Source organism: Strongyloides ratti (genome assembly GCF_001040885.1).
Source record: "Strongyloides ratti genome assembly S_ratti_ED321, chromosome : 2".
In the NCBI taxonomy this organism is placed as follows: Eukaryota; Metazoa; Nematoda; class Chromadorea; order Rhabditida; family Strongyloididae; genus Strongyloides; species Strongyloides ratti.
The window spans coordinates 11,295,523-11,314,776 of record NC_037308.1 but is presented as its reverse complement, the minus strand read 5'-3'; the positions used below and the strand labels follow the sequence as shown (position 1 = coordinate 11,314,776).

General features: G+C 21.8%; 5 protein-coding genes across 5 annotated transcripts; 4 read left to right on the top strand and 1 right to left on the bottom strand.

The window, feature by feature from the left end:
* Nucleotides 1-350: 350 nt before the first annotated feature.
* On the top strand, nt 351-698 carry SRAE_2000360450 (Hypothetical protein; the record flags this gene model as incomplete). The annotated part of the gene is made up of 1 exon (XM_024654817.1): nt 351-698. The coding sequence occupies one exon, from the start codon at nt 351-353 to the stop codon at nt 696-698; it is 348 nt and encodes a 115-aa protein (XP_024508151.1).
* A 581-nt stretch (nt 699-1,279) lies between these two features.
* On the bottom strand, nt 1,280-4,777 carry SRAE_2000360400 (TRAM/LAG1/CLN8 homology domain-containing protein; the record flags this gene model as incomplete). The annotated part of the gene is made up of 3 exons (XM_024654816.1): nt 1,280-1,768; nt 1,821-2,404; nt 3,787-4,777. The coding sequence occupies 3 exons, from the start codon at nt 4,775-4,777 to the stop codon at nt 1,280-1,282; spliced, it is 2,064 nt and encodes a 687-aa protein (XP_024508150.1).
* A 2,713-nt stretch (nt 4,778-7,490) lies between these two features.
* SRAE_2000360300 (Potassium channel subfamily K member 18) lies at nt 7,491-9,755 on the top strand (the record flags this gene model as incomplete). Its single annotated transcript, XM_024654815.1, has 4 exons — nt 7,491-7,877; nt 7,927-8,012; nt 8,202-8,524; nt 8,614-9,755. 4 exons carry the CDS (start codon nt 7,491-7,493, stop codon nt 9,753-9,755), a joined length of 1,938 nt encoding a protein of 645 aa, XP_024508149.1.
* Nucleotides 9,756-11,638: 1,883 nt separating this feature from the next.
* SRAE_2000360200 (cGMP-dependent protein kinase, isozyme 1) lies at nt 11,639-13,945 on the top strand (the record flags this gene model as incomplete). Its single annotated transcript, XM_024654814.1, has 2 exons — nt 11,639-11,833; nt 11,900-13,945. The coding sequence occupies 2 exons, from the start codon at nt 11,639-11,641 to the stop codon at nt 13,943-13,945; spliced, it is 2,241 nt and encodes a 746-aa protein (XP_024508148.1).
* A 1,775-nt stretch (nt 13,946-15,720) lies between these two features.
* On the top strand, nt 15,721-17,931 carry SRAE_2000360100 (Alpha amylase family and Glycosyl hydrolase, family 13, catalytic domain and Alpha-amylase, C-terminal all beta domain and Glycosyl hydrolase, family 13, subfamily, catalytic domain and Glycosyl hydrolase, family 13, all-beta domain and Glycoside hydrolase, catalytic domain and Glycoside hydrolase, superfamily domain-containing protein; the record flags this gene model as incomplete). Its single annotated transcript, XM_024654813.1, has 2 exons — nt 15,721-16,722; nt 16,768-17,931. The coding sequence occupies 2 exons, from the start codon at nt 15,721-15,723 to the stop codon at nt 17,929-17,931; spliced, it is 2,166 nt and encodes a 721-aa protein (XP_024508147.1).
* Nucleotides 17,932-19,254: the final 1,323 nt, after the last annotated feature.

The following is a 19,254-nucleotide window of genomic DNA, read 5'->3' as shown; positions in this document are numbered from 1 at the left end:
AATATATGCAACACACTTAAGAAAATAAAATCATTGACTTTTCTTATGTTATTATGACGTTTTTATTTGATTTTAAAGTATCCATGGAGATAAATGTAATTTAAAAATAGAGAAATTTTTTAAAGTATTAGAAAATTTGATAGCATATGCTTACATTTATGTTCAAAATTACCAATTTAATAATACTTGCGCTTTTACTAAATAATTTTTAATTTATTTTATTTAAAGTTGAATTATAAAAGAAATAACAAAATTTTAGGCAAAAAGTATTTAATGATATTGTTTGTTTTCAGGTTTTATATTACTTTATAAAAGATATAGTGTAAAAAGAGGCTTTAAAATTTTCTAAAATGCAAAAATATTTTGAAAAAATATATTTTACTGTTTTATGTGATAATATTCATATGGAATCACCTATATTATTTAATAAAGAAAAAATTAATGGTAAAGGATTAGCAGAAAAAAATTTTTTTATAAAAACAAATAAAGATAATGAATTGAATGTGATTTTAAAAAATAATGAAAAAAGAATTAATTGCCTTTTAATTATACTTAATAATGGAAGAAAACTTTTAGATCAAATAAAAAATGAAAGAAAGACAATATTAAAAATGAATAAAATTCCTGATAATTATTTATGGTTTAAATCAAATGTTATACATGAAGAAATAACATTTGATAAAAAAAATATTATATAATTAATTTACATAAAGGTTTGTCAAAAATATGTATAAAATTATTTTAATTAACATTTCTTATTAATTAAAGTATGGAAAAATTTTTAAAATTAATTTGTAAACGTGAGATTTTTCATATTTTTATCATTTCTTTCTTTATTACTCAATTTTTTAATTCTATTTTTAATAAATTAATGTTAATTAAAAAATATTTATCAGTTCAATAAATTTCTAAATAAATATTGTTGTAAATTGATAAGATTAAAAAGTTTTAAAATAATAAAAAATTTATTTCTGTTACTTCATTAAATATTAAACAAAATATTATAAAAAAAAAAAGTTATAAAAAAAATTTATGATTTTTTAATGATATAAATATAATATCAAATATTCTATAGAAAACCCTTACTATGAATAAAAGTTTTTCATTAATATGTCACTAATTTACCAGTATTAATTGTATACAAAAAATAAATTCAAATTAATAGAAAAAGAAAAACCAATGAAATAGCTTTTTAAATTTTTTCAAAATGAAAAAGGAAAAATTTTATACATAATATTGTATTATTTCTTAAATTTGTAAATATAAAATTTTTTGTTTTTCAAAATTTTTGAGCTTGAAATTCTGGTTTTGCGGTAGTACTACGTTTATGATTACTATCTTTTTTAGCAACACTTTCTCGTCTTCTATTTGAATCACCTATTAAAGTACTGTTTCTTTTTCCTGTTGAAATACTTTCACGTGTTCCAATCAATGCACTACTTCTTCTTCCTGTCAATTTAGCTGCTTTACGTATCTCAGAAGCAATAATATCTTTAAAATAGATATAAACTTTGTATAATGTCCATACAAACCATGATTCTAATATTATTAAAAAAGATGTTGTTATAGTTATAAAAATAGCAATCATTCTAATAACACTTAAAGAATGTGATATCTCATCTTTTTTTGTATAATCATCATCAGAAAAAAATTCAGAAAAATTTTCAAGTGTTAAACTAGTTAACAAATTTCCTGCATCATTGTCAGGTTTAATAGCAACAATAATTGAAAAAATACATAAAGCAGTTAATCCGAAAATACCAATAATCTAAAATATATATATATATATATATTAATATTATTCATAAAATTATACTTACTAATAATATCAAAAATGGTAGAATAAATTTGGATTTTTTTTCTGATAGTCCTTTAAATAAAAAGAAAACTGCAACAGCTTCTATTGTTAATACTAATAATTCAGGTATTATATATTTAAGATGATACTCTTTTTGAAATACTATTATTAATACCATTGATAAAATGGAGAGAGCAGATAGTGAACATATTATAATTCCACCCTGTGCAACATGTAATGATTCACACATACATTTATATTTAGGATCATAATGTTGAAATGCAATAGATGGTGCTATAGAAGGCCTTCTTGATGTACTTGGCCTAAAACTTCTTGTAGAAACGGCAGATGAACGTCTTACATATTGTTTTTGTACTTCATCATCATTTAACTTAAATTGTCCCTGTTCTGATATAGAAGGTAAATGAAAACTTGTTGCTCTTCCTCTATGATATGTATCATCTCCTGAGGTTGATAGTCTTTTTAATGGTGTTGGAGTTATCTCAGCAACAACACCCTCATGAATTGTATCTAATGAACTATCATTATCAATTGATATTGTAGTAATTTTAGGTAATATTGTTGAATCTCTTACATTAGACATTACTAAAAAAAGTTAAAATATAATTGAAAAAGATTATTTAAATTAATATTATTAATATATTAGTATCAAAAAATTTATATTAAAAAAAAAGTACAAATATTACAAAAAAAAATAATAATAATGAAATTATATATATAAATTAACAAATTATAAAATTATTTTACTCATAAAAAAAAATTATTACTTGAAAAAAAATAAAATAAAATAAAATAATAATTAGATAAAAATAATTGTTATAATTAGCGTAAAACAATTAACTATTTCTATAACACTAAACAAAATACGGGGTAATGTTCAAGTATTAAATAAATATTTCTACTTATTACTTTATTAACTAAAACAATATATTTAATTTAAAATTTTCTAAATTTAATTTAACAATAACATTATTGTTAAATTTAAAAATTACATAAATTAAATAAAAAAAGAAGTATATTTATAGATATTAATATATAACTATATATAAAAATAACTTTTTAGTATATTAATTATAGTATTAATATAGTTATTAAAATATTGCTTATATTAACAAATCAAAATATAGGAATATTAAAGAATATCTAAAGTTATTCGTCAAATAATTTAATTCATATCAGTATTACGCCTTAATACAGATAAAATTATGTTTAGAAATATGACCTTGAAATGTGATAGGAATCTACATAAATATAAGTAAAAATAAAAGTAAGATTCATCAATTAAATATATAAAAATTTCTTTAATTTTTTTAATATACTTATTATATAAATATAGAAAATACCATGATAACATTTCAGAGATCATAATAGAAGTTTTTTTTTCATACTAATTTTACCACAAAAATTTTTATATTAAAGTATGATTAAAATAAAAGTGTATGTAAAATGAAACATTTGTATTAATTATCACATCTATTTTCAAAATAATAAAAACCTGATTTTCATTAACTAACATATTGTCTTTGTCAATATAGTCGAAAGGTATAAAAAAGGTAAATTTTTAAAAATTTTTATATATTTAATTATGTTTATTTGTATATACAACTTATAATTTTTGAAGAATTAATTTTTTTTTTTTACAATAAAAAATTACATATTAAAGTCATGAAAATTAATCAGAAAAAAAAAATATTTTATAATAAATTAATTTTTAGAAAAATGAATTAGAACAAATAATAAAGATGTATCGTTTGTATTAAATAATTACCTAATTAATTTCTTCGACATTTAACCTTTATATTTTAATTATCAATTATCTAATATCATCTTAATAATTGTTATAATTTTATAAAATACTTTATAGATCATAAATTTTATATAAAAAATTAATATGATAAAAAAAAATTTAACATTAGAAAAGAGTAAAAATATATTTAAGAATATTATAAATTAATTTTTTTTCTTACTTTCTTGATTTTTTATTTCATTTTCTTCTAACAATTCATTATCACTATCCTCTCGAGCATCATCTAATTTATTTCCAGCTAAGGCACGCATAATAATTCTAGCTAAAAGCCATGTCCAAAATATATGTAAGATAAGTAAACCAATAAGCATAATTAATAATAATCTTGGTACAATTGGTCTTGATGTTATATCTAACCAATTATATGTTTTTTCAATTATTAATGGTGCTGTATAAATAACAGAATGAATAATCCAGAATGGGTAATAAATTAATCTTGTTCCTACCCATACAATAATGAATACAAAACAGGCTACATTCAACAAATTATCCCATCCTGCATATTTTATAAGTTTACATAATTCAATAAAAATATCTGTAAAATCATGTGAAAGTAAGATCAATGTTCCAATTTTTACAAAATTAATACTAAATGAAATAAATAAGAGGAAAATTGTTATTCCATGATGTAAAAGCATCTGCCAATAATCTGATTTTTTGAGATCAAATGAGAAATGTGAAATTATTAGTGCCCAATAAAAACCTATTTCAATCATATAATAAGTCATTATTTTTGAATTTACACTTTGATATGGCCAATTTACCCAACAATTTTCAATATTATATAAATGATCTGAATCATATAATGCCCAAAAACCTAAACACACTGCAAATACAAAATAAACAAAACGCCATGCTGTTTCGGCAACCTTTTTAAATTTTGTTCTTCCTGCAAAACCACCTTTTAAATGATCATAACATTTACTTAATAGTGTTACTTCTGGTGATAAGTTTATAAATCCCATAAAATATCCCAAAGGCAAAAATATATATGATTCTGTTATTATTCTTACTATTGTTAAAAAAAATCCAATAAATATACTATATTTAAATTCAGAAACATGTGGATAATGAAAAGTTTCATTAGATTTTAATGTTTCCCATGTTACGCCTTTTGGAAACCAAAATTCCTCTGCCCAGATATCAAACATTTTTTTTTCTTTATTTTACCAAAAAAAAACACCAGAAAAAAATAATTTGTAACTAGAAGATCTTAAATAATTTAGATTATTATTGTATTAAATAGAGAGACAAACAAATAGATAAAAATTTTTTTTAAAAATAAAGATATCTCAATTAGATAAAATTATACGAATATCAAAAAAACAAAAAAAAAAACATTTTTAAATAATATATACATAAATATTATTAACTATTTAAATGAAAAATTAACAATAAAAAGAACTATTCTAATTATACCTTTTAGTAGCTAGGCACCAAACTACTATAAAGTGTTGAATTATATATATATATAATTTTAAAGTAACTTCTATATGTAATAGCGATTCATTCAATATTACAAAAATATAAGTATAGAGAATAAATGAATGATATAAAAATTTAACAATATTATGTATTAATGAATAATTTGATAATTTGATAAAAATTCAAAGTAATAAGACATTTAAATAAAAATTACCATCTTTTATGCATAAAATTTTTTTAGTATGAATATTAAAATAATTTTTTTTTTACTACTTTTTTTTAAGAAAGGTGTTCATACCAAAAAAAAAAGAGATTAAATGAATATATATAAATATATATACATATATATATATATAAATTATCATAGATACATAAACTTTAATATGATAATATAAATTACACGTATAGTGAATGTATGTTTCCAAAAGATAAAGATTAAATAAATTATATTGATAATATATTTATATATTTAAAATTTTAGTGAGATAATTTTTTTTTCTCATATCAGGGAAAACTTTAAAAATTACAAGTTTATTTTATTCTCAAAATAAAATATCTATAGATTTGAACAAGTTTGCATTTGTATAATTGGAAAAATGATAGTATTTTTAAAACATAAATAATATATATATATAAAAAAAAAATTTTGTTTAAATATAAAGTGATTGATAATGTTATAATCATTAACATGTTGAATTAATTTATCAACATATAAAGAGATATTTAGTAATTAGTGTTACTAATTCATTAAAAATATTAATATTAAATATTTTATAAGCATAATAAAAAATTAAATTTACATTTAAGTTGGAAGAAAAAAAAATTAATGTCATGTTGTAAGTACTTTTTTAATTACAATGAATATATTATTGATATCAAGACACAAAATGTTAAAATAAAAGTGCTGAAAGATTTTATGATGATACGTTTTGTAAATATTAACTGACTTTGATAAGAAAGTAATGAATCATCCGATATTAATCATGACATTTTATTTTATAGATTAAAAATTATACATATATAATAATATATATATATGTATATATATATATATTTAATAATAGTATTTTTAATTGCGCATAAAGAATATTATACGATCAATATATAGGTTATATTGGCATTAAGAAAGACATTATTATTAAACTAATATTATAAAATAATTTTTTTTATGTTAATAAACATTATCTAACTATTTAACTTAATGATAGAAGACATTTTATTCACTATATTTATTGTATCAAAAGAAATATACAGTTGCTCGTAGAAAATAATATAGTTAAAAGAACTTTTAATTTGCCTATAATTATTATTTATATGAACTTGTTAAACTTTTTCTCTACAATATATATATAAATATATAATGTTAAAATAAAACTTTTTAAAATATAAATGAAAAATAAATATGAAATAATAATATTTTAAGCTGATTTAATTAATTCTTTTACAAAAGATATATTAATAAATATAATAATAAATAATAATTTACAAAAAGAAAATTATATTATATACATGTAATTAATATTGTATTAAATAGTTATAACAAAAGTAAGTAATTTATAACAAAAATAAATCATTATAAAAAGGTAGGTTGTGCTTAAGAACAGACATTATTAAAAAGAATTATCCACCATAACCATATAGTTAGAACAGAATTTTCTTAATTCAAATTTAAGAAGATTATATAACCTTCAAATGAATTATAAATGAAAACAGACAAACATCACCAATCAGTATCTTTATTCTTATTTTTGTATCTGTTTTTATATATGTATATATATTGTATAAAATTCTTAATATAATTTCTGTTAAAACTTTTGTTTTTTTTTTATCATCATATAATCAAAATATAATATATTGTATATTTTATTTAATAAATTATGATATACTTTAATTCAAAAAATTGGAATTTTTTTAATTAAATAAAAACTTTAAAAAATAAAGTTAATTGAAGGAAACAATATTATTTTATCATATATATTATAACAAAAAAAAAGAAAAAAAAAGTTAAATAAAGTATTAAAATTTTAATCTAACCCAATTTACTCTTCTCCTCAGAAAGGCATACAATATCTTTTACTCCATTTTCATATTTCTCTTATCTCAATCTTCTTCACTTCACATTTATCAGTCAAATTAAGAAGTAAGAGTACACATTTACCAATTCGGACAACAAATTTGAAAGTGATTAACGTAATATCTTTTTATAACCCTATCTACTTTAATTTTCTCCAAACCAAACAAGTATTTCTTAAATATAACAAGGAAAAATTTCATGTACTTACTCGATTTACATTTATGTTTTATTAAAATAAACTTATTTTTTCTTTTTTAACCATAAGTATAATATATATACATATATATATATATATATTCTTATCAATATAAAATATTTTTTTTTTTTTTACTTCATGAGGGTAAAAAAAAAAATTGTCCTACACAATGAATGAAATAGATGATAATTTACAAAAGTATCGTCCTCCGATTTCCTCATCTCATTTTGGTTTGACAAAACAATTAGTCCTAAAGATTGCACTTCCACATATTTCTATTTTTTTGATTACTCTAATATATACTATTTTGGGAGCTATTATTTTAACAAAACTTAATAAATGGGAAAATACAGTTGACAATATAGCTAATGATATCATATTAAAACAAAAAGAATTGTTATTCAATTTATTAAACAATAACAATTTTAGTAATGGAAATATATATGAAAAAAATAATATTAATGAATATCATTTATTTCATAAATTTTTTACTGGAATTGAAGATGTTTTTAAGAAAAGCCAAGATAATGCTAGAGAAGTGGCTAAAAATGTTAGAGTATGTTTTTAATATTAATATAAAATATCTATATATTATTTTTTTATAGAATTTAAAATTACAAAATCGTAATACATCATTTGAATCATTTACATTGAATTTATTTTTTACCTCAACAACATTATTTTCAATTGGGTATGGTTTTAATTCTCCATATACTATAGTAACAAGAATTTTTTGCCTTATTTATATAACAATTGGTTGTCCTTTATATCTTATAACAACAGCAGATTTAGCAAAATTTTTATCTGAATTTTTGTATTATGCTTATATGGAACTTATTAAATTTAAAGCTAATATAGCAATAAAATTTAAATTTTTTAGAAAAAAAAAACGAAGTAGAACAAGTCGTATGAAAGCATTAGATAGATTTAACAGAAGAAGAAGTCAAGGTTCTATACAATTAGGAAAATTAATTATTGCTGGTGGTGAGGATGAGATTGCTGAGTTTTTGTGGACTCATTTAGAAGATGCTCAATTTGTTGAAGTCCCCTTTAGTTTATTATATTTCACTTTAATTGCTTATATTTCTTTTGTTTCATATACCATATCAAAATATGAAGATTGGAGTTTAATTGATTCATATTATTTTGTTGTTATATCTGTTTTAACAATTGGGTTTGGAGAAGTTATCCCTAAAAATGAAGGTAAATAGAAAAAAAAATTTTTTTTTTATTATAAATCATAAAAAAAAAATATAATAATATTATCTTTTTATTTATTTTTTTTATTATAGAACATACATTGGTTATAATAATGCTTTTAGTATTTGGTTTGATAATAATGACAACATGTGTTGATTTAATAGGAGCATATTATTTAGAAAAATTGCATTATATAGGAAGAAAAAGATATACAAATAATACTAGTGATGAAGATCCCTTAGATTGGCTTAAACATGTACAACAAAAACGTATTGAAATGTTAAAAAGAGAAGCAATGAGAAAGTTGTTTGAAACAATCACTGCACTTCATCATCTTCAATTTCTTACAAATAGTAGTGGAAATGTAATATTAAATAATAAGAATGATAGTGATAATGAAAGTATACAATTGGAGCCAGATTATACACCACCTGCACCATTAACAATTTCAACACTTAATCCAACAACTGACAGTATTACTGTTACCTGGGTACCACCAGTTTTTACAAATGAAGATAGAAAAAAATTTAAAAATAAAAAATATTGGTATACATTATCAGTAAAAAATAGAACACCTCAAAGAAGAAAATATTTAAATCATTTTACTGTAATAGATTTTATAAATAATGCTACATGTTCATATGAAGTAACAGGATTAAAATCATTTACTTTATATGAATTTTCTATTCGAACATCAACTAGATATGGTACAACAAGTAATCCTATAAGATGTCAAGAATATACAGAACCATGTACTGTTCCAACATTATTAAGAGCTGAATATATTGGATCAGATTCAATAACAATAAGTTGGAGACAACCAAAAAAAAATTTTAATCAACTTAAAAATGGATTAGAAAGTTATATTGTTCAATATCAAATATCACCTGATGATCCAACAATACCATTTAATTTTGCAAACTGGAGAAGAGTTAAAGTTGGTGATGTTAAAAGTTATACATTAACTGATTTAACACCAAATACTAAATATTCAATAAGAGTTTTTTGTGAAAACAATATTGGTTTTACATGTGTCTCAAAAACCATAACAGTTAAGACGAGAGCTTGGTGGTTTGATGAAGAAATGTTAATTCCAACAACTCCGTTAATCAAACAATTTTTAACTGGAGAAAGTCGAAGAGGAAGCAAAAGAAATAGTCATAATGATAATGAAGATATTGGTGAAGAGGATACTATGGGCAAAGTTTTCAATACTCTCTCTGCATTAAGATAGTTTTCACATTATTGTTAATAGTATATAAAAATGTATCAAAAAGTTAATTCATTCAATTTATTATTGTATATTACTTTCTTTCAATAAAATAATGTCAAAGTTTATATTACTTTAAATTTATCTTTCTTCTTATTGAAAGACTACTTTAACTAATATCTATCTTTACAACCTCCAATTTATGTATTTTAGTTAAAAAAAAAAATTTTTTTTTTCTAGAAAATGAATGATTAACTTAATATAATATCTTTTCTTAACATTATATTATAATTTATTATTTATAAACATAAAAAGAATTTTATAATACATTGTTTAAATAGTTAATTTTTTTAAGTATAAAATTTTTTTTTTTCTCAAATCATGTTACAAATTAATATAAAACAAACTAATCCAATACATTTTTCTATCTATTACATTCTTTTACAACTATAACAAAACATTTTATAATTTTATTTCTTTTAACATCATTTCTTAAGACATTTTTTAAACGAAATAACCTTTTCAAATAAAATCTATTCGTGACATTTTACTTTAATCATAATTTTATATTATATGATTCTTTAAATCTTTGCAGAAATCATTTATTAACATTTTCTCTTTCTTAACTTTTCTTTTATAAATATCTAAAAATTATGTCTTTTAAATATTTAATTAACAAAGTATATTCTTTATAAAAATGATTAAAAAAAAAAGTTTAATAAAATAGTGGATGTCTATTTGGAGTGCTATCTAATTTCATGGTTTCTCCTTTAAATAATTTTTTCCCCCCTTTTACTTATATATTTATCAATATAGGAAATTTTTATTTTTCCAATTTAACTCTATTCTTAAAGTCTTATTTCTTCTTTTATTACATTTCAATATTTATATATATATATATTCTCCCTGTGTTAACTATATCTCACTCTACTGCTCCTAACTACAGATTTTGCCATTTCATCAAATAACATATATAGTGCATTAAATAATATTTATAGATATGTATATTTAAATAAATAATATTATATATATATATACACTAAAATAATATTGCACTAATAAAGGTATATACTTTTATATATTTAATAATTTGTATGTAATTTCTTCTATTAATAATATATATATATATATTGTAAACGATGAACAGTATAAAAGACTCTGCCTAATTTTAAAAGTTATAACACGAAAAGGTTAGTATTTGCAAAGACATCTTGCAAATATAATCTATTATTTTGTGTAACGATAAAATTTTAATTTTATTAAAAAAAATATTCATTGTGATTTTTACCTGGCAATCGATCTACCCTTGATCTTTGATGTTAACATTTTATTACCAAAATATTAAAAAAAAAAAAAAATTATTTGTTAAATGTTATTTAATTTCAATTTATTGACAGCTGTTCTTTTGTCATTTAATATATCAATTATACAACCATTTCTTGATGAGGCGTCTCTCAACCTAAAGATAGTATTTTTATTACTTTATTTAATAACGTCAAATTTTCAATTCTCTAAACAAATATATTTTTAATACTTTTAATTTACTTGTATATTTTTTTTTTATTATAAATATATTATATTTATATATATATATATATTTTTTTTTCCAATTTTATTATTTTATTTTTTTTTTCCACATCTTAACTATGGGTAGTTAGTTTATTAGCAAGATATTGTAAAAAAAAAAAAAATTTTTTTTTCTAAATGATATTATAAAATCTTTTTTTTATTCGCTTTCTTTTCTATGTCCTTTTATTTGTTAACACTTTATAGAAATAAGTCAACAATTTCTAATATATTATGTCATAATAAATTTAATAGTTTTTTTTTCAGATGCTTTAATGTCACTAATTCAATAAAATAATATATATATTAAAGCAATCTAGTTAATTAATAATATCAGAAATATGCCATTCATGAAGTCATCGAAAACCATATCTATTTCGGGAAAAACTTTTAATATAGAAGAAATTCAACGTCTTATACCTGATTTAGAAAATGACATTATTAAGAAAGATCGAATTATACATGAATATAAATGTGTACATGATACTTATCGCCAACGGATAAAAGAATTAGAAGAACAAGTTTTATTTTTCCAGGTTAGTTATAAATAGATATTAAAAATTGATAATAAAAATGTTTATTATTGTTTTTTTTCTTTTAAGACAGAATGTGACAAATTACGTTCAGTATTAGAACAGACAACTGTCTCTGCTACATCACCTCATAAAGGTTCATCCCAAAAAAGTTCTGCTGAAATGTTAGTTGATGATTTACAAAATAAGACAGCTTTATCAACAGTTAAACATCATGATAATAGTACAAGAGCTAAAAAAGTTGCTGTATCTGCTGAACCAACAATATTTAATAAAGAACAAAATAATGGTGTTTTAAAACATCATCCAAAATCTGTTAGTGATAAACGTTTAATAAGAGAAGCTGTCCAAAAAAATGATTTTTTAAGACAATTAGAAAAAGAACAAGTAATTGAAATTGTTGAAAGTATGTATGAATGGAAGGTACCCTCTGGAGAATGGGTTATTAGAGAAGGTGAACCAGGAGAACGAGTATTTGTTGTTGCTAATGGTATGTTAAGGGTAACAAAAGAAGGAAAAGTTCTTCGTGATATTGGTGCTGGTAATGTTATTGGAGAACTTGCTATATTGTATAATTGTACAAGAACAGCAAGTATACAAGCTATTACTGAAGTTCAATTATGGGTACTTGATAGATCTACTTTCCAAATGATTACTATGAAACTTGGTATTGAAAGACATAGTCAAATGATAAGTTTTTTGAAAAAAGTTTCATTATTCAGTAATTTAAATGAGGATAGACTTTCAAAATTAGCTGATGTCATGGATCAGGATTATTATCCAGGTGGACATTATATTTTAAGGGAAGGTGAAAAGGGTAATACATTTTTTGTTATTAATTCTGGTAGTGTTAGAATAACACAACAAATTGATGATGAACCTGAACCAAGAGAAATAAGAATAATGGGACCTGGTGATTTCTTTGGAGAAAAAGCATTACTTGGTGAACAAATTAGGACAGCTAATGTTATTGCTATGAATCCTGGTGTTGAAGTTTTAACATTAGATAGAATATCTTTTCTTAATCTTATTGGTGAATTAGAAGCATTGAAACGGGATTATGGTGATAATGAACGTCGTCGTACACATAAAGAAAAAAGACATCCCTCAAATGAGATGTTAAATCGTGAAAGATGTGCTGTAATGAATGAATTAAAAGATCTTCAATTAAAACATTTAAAACGTATTGCAACATTAGGTGTTGGTGGTTTTGGTCGGGTTGAATTAGTTTGTATAAATAATGATAAATCAAGAACATTTGCCTTAAAAGCAATGAAAAAAAAACATATAGTTGATACAAAACAACAGGAACATATATTTTCTGAAAGAAATATTTTATTCGATCTCAATTCTGATTGGATTGTTAATTTATATAAGACATTTCGTGATAGCAAATATGTTTATATGTTACTAGAAGCATGTCTTGGTGGTGAATTATGGACAACACTCCGTGATCATGGTCATTTTGATGAATTTACAGCCCGTTTTTATATTGCTTGTGTTCTTGAAGCTTTAGATTATATTCATAGCAAAAATATTATTTATCGTGATTTAAAACCAGAAAATTGTTTAATTACAGCATCTGGTTATATCAAACTCGTTGACTTTGGTTTTGCCAAAAGATTACCAAGTGGAAAAAAAACATGGACATTTTGTGGTACACCAGAATATGTTTCACCTGAAATTATTCTTAATAAAGGTCATGATAGATCAGCTGATTTATGGTCTGTTGGAATATTTACATGTGAATTATTATTAGGTAGACCACCATTTCAAGCATCTGATCCAATGAAAACATATACATTAATTTTAAAAGGTGTTGATGCTTTAGATATTCCAAATAAAAGAATGGGTAAAGCTGCCACAACATTTGTCAAAAAATTATGTAAAGATAATCCTGCAGAAAGACTTGGTATTGGTGTTGATGGTATAAATGAAATACGCAAAAATCGTTGGTTTATGGGATTTGACTGGGAAGGTCTTAGAAGTAGAACAGCAAAACCACCACTTATTCCCAGAATTGAAAATGCTGCTGATCATAGGAATTTTGATAGTTATGAAGTTGACAATGATATTCCAACTGATGAATTTTCTGGTTGGGATGAGGGATTTTAATAATACATTCATTTAATAAAAGTTTAATGTATTGTTATTTAGATTATATATTATAGCAAAATTGTATTTTTAACTTTAACATTTTATTTTTTGTTACCATGTTTTTAGTTAAAACATTAAGATTAATATATTGAAAGTTGTTGAAATTGAAGATGATTACTAAACAAATTACTTTCTATTACTAATTATTGTTATTAGTTTTTATAATATAATGTTTGCATCATTTGTTTAATTGCTTTATAGAATTTTTTTTAAAATGATATTAGTATAAACAAGAATAAAATCGTTTTTTATAGTTTTCATCGTAATGTTTTTGATAATATCTCGAAAAAAAAAATGTTTTTTTATCACTTAAAAATGATAAAATTAAAAGCAATAAAAAATTTCATTTAGATAAAGAAATGTAATTATATTTGATAACGTAATACAACAATGATTAAAAGCTAATTAGATGTTATAGTTAAAAACTATTTACTTAATATAAAGTATAATTTTTGTCTACTGATTGATAAGAATTAATGATTATATATATTTAATTTTTACTAAATCATTTTTGAAAAAGAAAATATTATTTTAACAAAATATTAAAATTTTTTTAAAAAGAAATAATTGTATAAATTATATCATTATTTCTTTTTTTCTTAAGATGATTGATAGAAAATAAATTGAATTTTTAATTAAAAACACAATGAAAATTTGAGATATTAAAAACTGGCTTCGTTTTGAATAAATGTAAAAGTACTTTTGTTTTTATAAATAAATGTTTATGGATATGACAGTTATCAGCTTTCTTAAAAGGAAGTTGTTATGGTAAATGAAAAGTTTTATTTTTTTATTTTGTTCCACTATTTGAATTTGAATTTATGGTTCTTAAAATAAAATAATTACTATCTACAAGCTAAAAATTAGTAAATAGTTATTTGTTTCTTTAAAATTGCTTGGATTAATAGTTATACTTTTTTATTTTCTTATGGATAAGAGTATGTCTTTTATCTTGAAAATTTCTTTTTTAAAAAATATAATCAAAGATTATGATATTTTCGTTTTTAATGTAAAATAATTAAAAATACATCAAGAATAAATTTGAAAAGAAATATGCTTGTTTGTCATTTAAAATAATAAAAGTTCATACTTATTTTTAAAAAAAAAATTATTCTATATTTAAAAATTTCCATTCAATTACAAAGTACTTTTAATACACCAAAAATGTATGTATAATTTTAAAAAAATTTTTAATTCTTATGTTGTGGAAAATTTAGTATCTAAGATATATTAATGGGATTGTTAAAATTGAAATATCGAGAATATTATTATGATAAAAAAAAAAAATTTAAATATTTGTATTAACACTAGATAGTTTGAAGAGTGAAGTGTTTAAAAAACATTATTGTTTATGTCTTTGATAAAATGTAAAAGTATATAAGTTATGCATTATAAAGTTTTAAAAATCAAACTACATTATTGTATGGTAAAATAATTAGTTTATGGCTTATATTATTACTTTTCTTATTACATTACATAAACCTTTAAAATTAATTGGATAAATTTTAACATATAAGTTTATCTTCTTTTTTATTGGAAATATATGATAAACACATGAATTGACATTAAATATTATAATAACAAACTATTCTCAAATTACAATTTAAAATATTATAAATATTTTACACGTTTCTAATACATTTTTCTTATCATACTTAATGATAAGATTAATAAATTTTTACTATAAGTTAAACATTTGAAAGTAAAATAACATTTTTTATTATATCATTATAATGAAAAAGAGTTCTAATAAATTTACATATTTTTTAACTTTTTTGATATTAATCAGTTACACATCATCTTACAATTTCTACTGGTATGATGAACTTTTTACTGATGATAAACAAATAATTGTACATCTTTTTGAATGGAAATGGACTGATATAGCAAATGAATGTGAAACATTTTTATCAAAATATGGTTATGGTGCTGTTCAAATTTCTCCACCAATGGAACATATAACTATACCATCTAAACAGATGCCTTGGTGGATTAGATATCAACCAGTATCATATAAATTAAATTCAAGATCAGGAACAGAAAGTGAATTTAAAAATATGGTTGATAGATGTAATAAAGTTGGTGTTAAAATTATTGTTGATGTTGTCCTTAATCATATGACAGGTGTTGCTCAAAAATATGGCGTAGATGGTATTGGATCATCAGGTGGAACACCATTTGATGCAACAAATGGTATTGAAAGTTTTCCTGGTGTACCATATACAAAAGATAATACTAATGATCCAAGATGTAATCATGACATTCAACAGGGTGATTATTCAGGTAGTGCTTATCATGTTAAAGAATGTCGTCTTAGTGGATTAATTGACTTAAATCAAAATGATACTTATGTACAAGGAAAAATAGTTGATTACTTAAATGGTTTAATTGATGCTGGTGTAGCTGGTTTTAGATGTGATGCTAGTAAACATATGTGGCCAAATGATATTCTTACTATTTTAAATAAAGTTAAAAATTTAAGACAAGATATTTTTGGTAGTAATAAAAGACCAATTGCTATACATGAAGTAATTGATCAAGGTGGTGAAGCTGTTAAATGTAGTGATTATATAGGACTTGGAAGATATACAGATTTTAATTATGGTTCTGCTGTTGGTCGAGCTGCAAAAAAACAATTAGATTGGTCTCAATTAGCAAAATTAGGTCCAGGTTTTAACTATGGAAACAATGAAGATAATGATATATTAGCTTTTATTGAAAATCATGATAATGAGGTAAATTAAATATTTAATAATTAAAAAATTAATAATTATTTTTAGAGAAGTTATAATCCATCTGTTGCTACATACAAAGATGGTGATGCATATAAAAGAGCTGTAGCATTTATGTTAGCTTGGCCATATGGTTTACCAAGAGTTATGAGTTCATATTATTTTAATTCACATGATCAAGGTCCTCCAAATGCTGGTAGTAATAATAATTATGCTACAACATCTCCAACTTTTGATTCTTCTACACAAACCTGTCAACAATCATCTGGTTGGGTATGCCAACATAGATGGCCTGAAATTCGTAAGATGACTTTATTTAGAAAATCTACAAATGGTGCAGCTGTATCAAACATTCAAACTTCTAATAATATAATTGCTTTTGCTAGAACTAACAAAGGATATTTTGCTTTAAATGGAGCTAATAATCAGTATACATTTACTTCAGTACAAACAACATTACCTGTTGGTGTTTATTGTGATATTTATAATGGTGAGTTAACAGAAGATGGATGTTCTGGTAAAAAAATTACTGTATTATCAAGTGGAAAAGCAACATTTAGTCTTGAGGCTGGTCAAGTTATTGCTTTTACTATTGATTCAAGAATTGGTAATGGAAAATTACCACCAAAAAATATTCCTTCAACATATAAATTAACAGCAATTTTATTAAAAAGACAAACATATATGGGACAAAATTTATTTGTTAGAGGTGGTCATACAAATGGAATCACCTGTACATCAACAGACTACTCTCAATCTAATGATCCATGTGCAGTTCCAATTATTCATAGTCTTAATGCTTCATTCTTTTATAATGAATATTTATCATGGAGACAAAATGATAACTATTTTGATTGGCATGGCCCTGAAATTACACAAGGTACTCATGATGGTTCTGTTTCATTTGGTACACCACTTATTTGGACAACAAATGATATATCAGATCCACAATATCAACCAGTCAACAAATATGGATCAGGTTATTGGATGACTCAATTTTACATGGAATGTGATAAACTATCAAATGGATGGTTTGAATTAAAAGGTTATGAAGATAGTGGTATTGGTTGGGAAGGTGACATAAATCAAAGTACATGTACTGGTTCAGTTGGCGGTACAGCTTCATATACTACTAATAATCATATGGGTAAATGTGGAAGTGTCAATGTATTCGAATGGGATTCAAATAGTTGTATAATTGATAGTTTTTAAATACCTTTGTATTAAAAGTCAATAAATTTTTAATAAATTAGTTTCATTTATAATTTTAAAATTATGCTGAATTAAATTAAAGAAATTATCTATTTTTTGTTATTTTTTTGTCATTTATTTGAAATGACTTATCTATATAATGATCAACTATTATTTATCGTAATCTTTGTACATTGGTATGAAAACAATTGAAAGAGTATTAAACATTATCACAATATTTGTATAACTAAATAGAAATGTAGAAAAATATAGTAAATAATCCCTATTGTTTTGTAAGTAAGTTTAAATCTAATAATAGTACTGGTGTATATTGTTGTAGATTTATCTTAACTAAAATTTACTTTAACAAAATAAATATCAATAATCTAATGTCTTATATGTTTACCATAAACTGGATATAAAAATATGTATAAAAAAAAAGAAGGATAAAACTATAAAGCATTTTGAGATAAACTCAGATTAGTGATAAAAATTTATTTTGTAAAATATATGTATAAAACTTACCTGAATCAAGTTAAAAAATTGAAAAAATTAAATATTTTTGATAATATTTTGCTTCCAAATTAAAATAAAACTGCGTTGTCATATTCAGTCAACTTATTTTTAGCTTAATATAATACTCACATTAAAAAAAAATTTAAATATTCACTTATTATTGATATATGAGAAAGGGTTACAATGAATTAAGCGCCCAAAATTTTTAGACAATACATTTCTCATTTGAAATTTTAAAAATATTTTCAATATGAACTATACCTTAAAAGTTTTAAAAAGTTTAGCATATCTAATTAAATGTTTCAGAACCCAATTTTTTTGAAAATACATTTTACATTATATATTAAGTTCAAGAAGTTTTATAAAAATGAGACCAAACTAAATTAATTTTTCACAAAAATCTGATTTAGATTAATTGTTTTATTTCTAATAAATTTAATTCCATCATGAAAGTAAAATTTTTTTAAAAAATATTGGCCGTTTTCGTTTATAACTTTGTTTCGTCACAACTTCCGAAGTTTTGCTTTTGATATACCTATGATTATATTCAAAATTCATTATTTTTCAAGAGTTATCAAATGAATATATTTTGATTCTTATATTGTAAAAAAAGTTGTTTTTTTAAACTCAATATTTAAAGTAGTATGAAATTTAATTACTTTTGTTAAGTAAAAGTTATAAAAGAATAATTTTTTCAATGGACAACAAAAATGTATGGTGGTTCATTTGGTATGATAAAAGAAAAGAGTTATTAAGAAAATACTTCAACTACCAATTACAAAAAACTATTTTTCTTTGTCAGTTAATTATAATTTAAAAAAAAGTTCA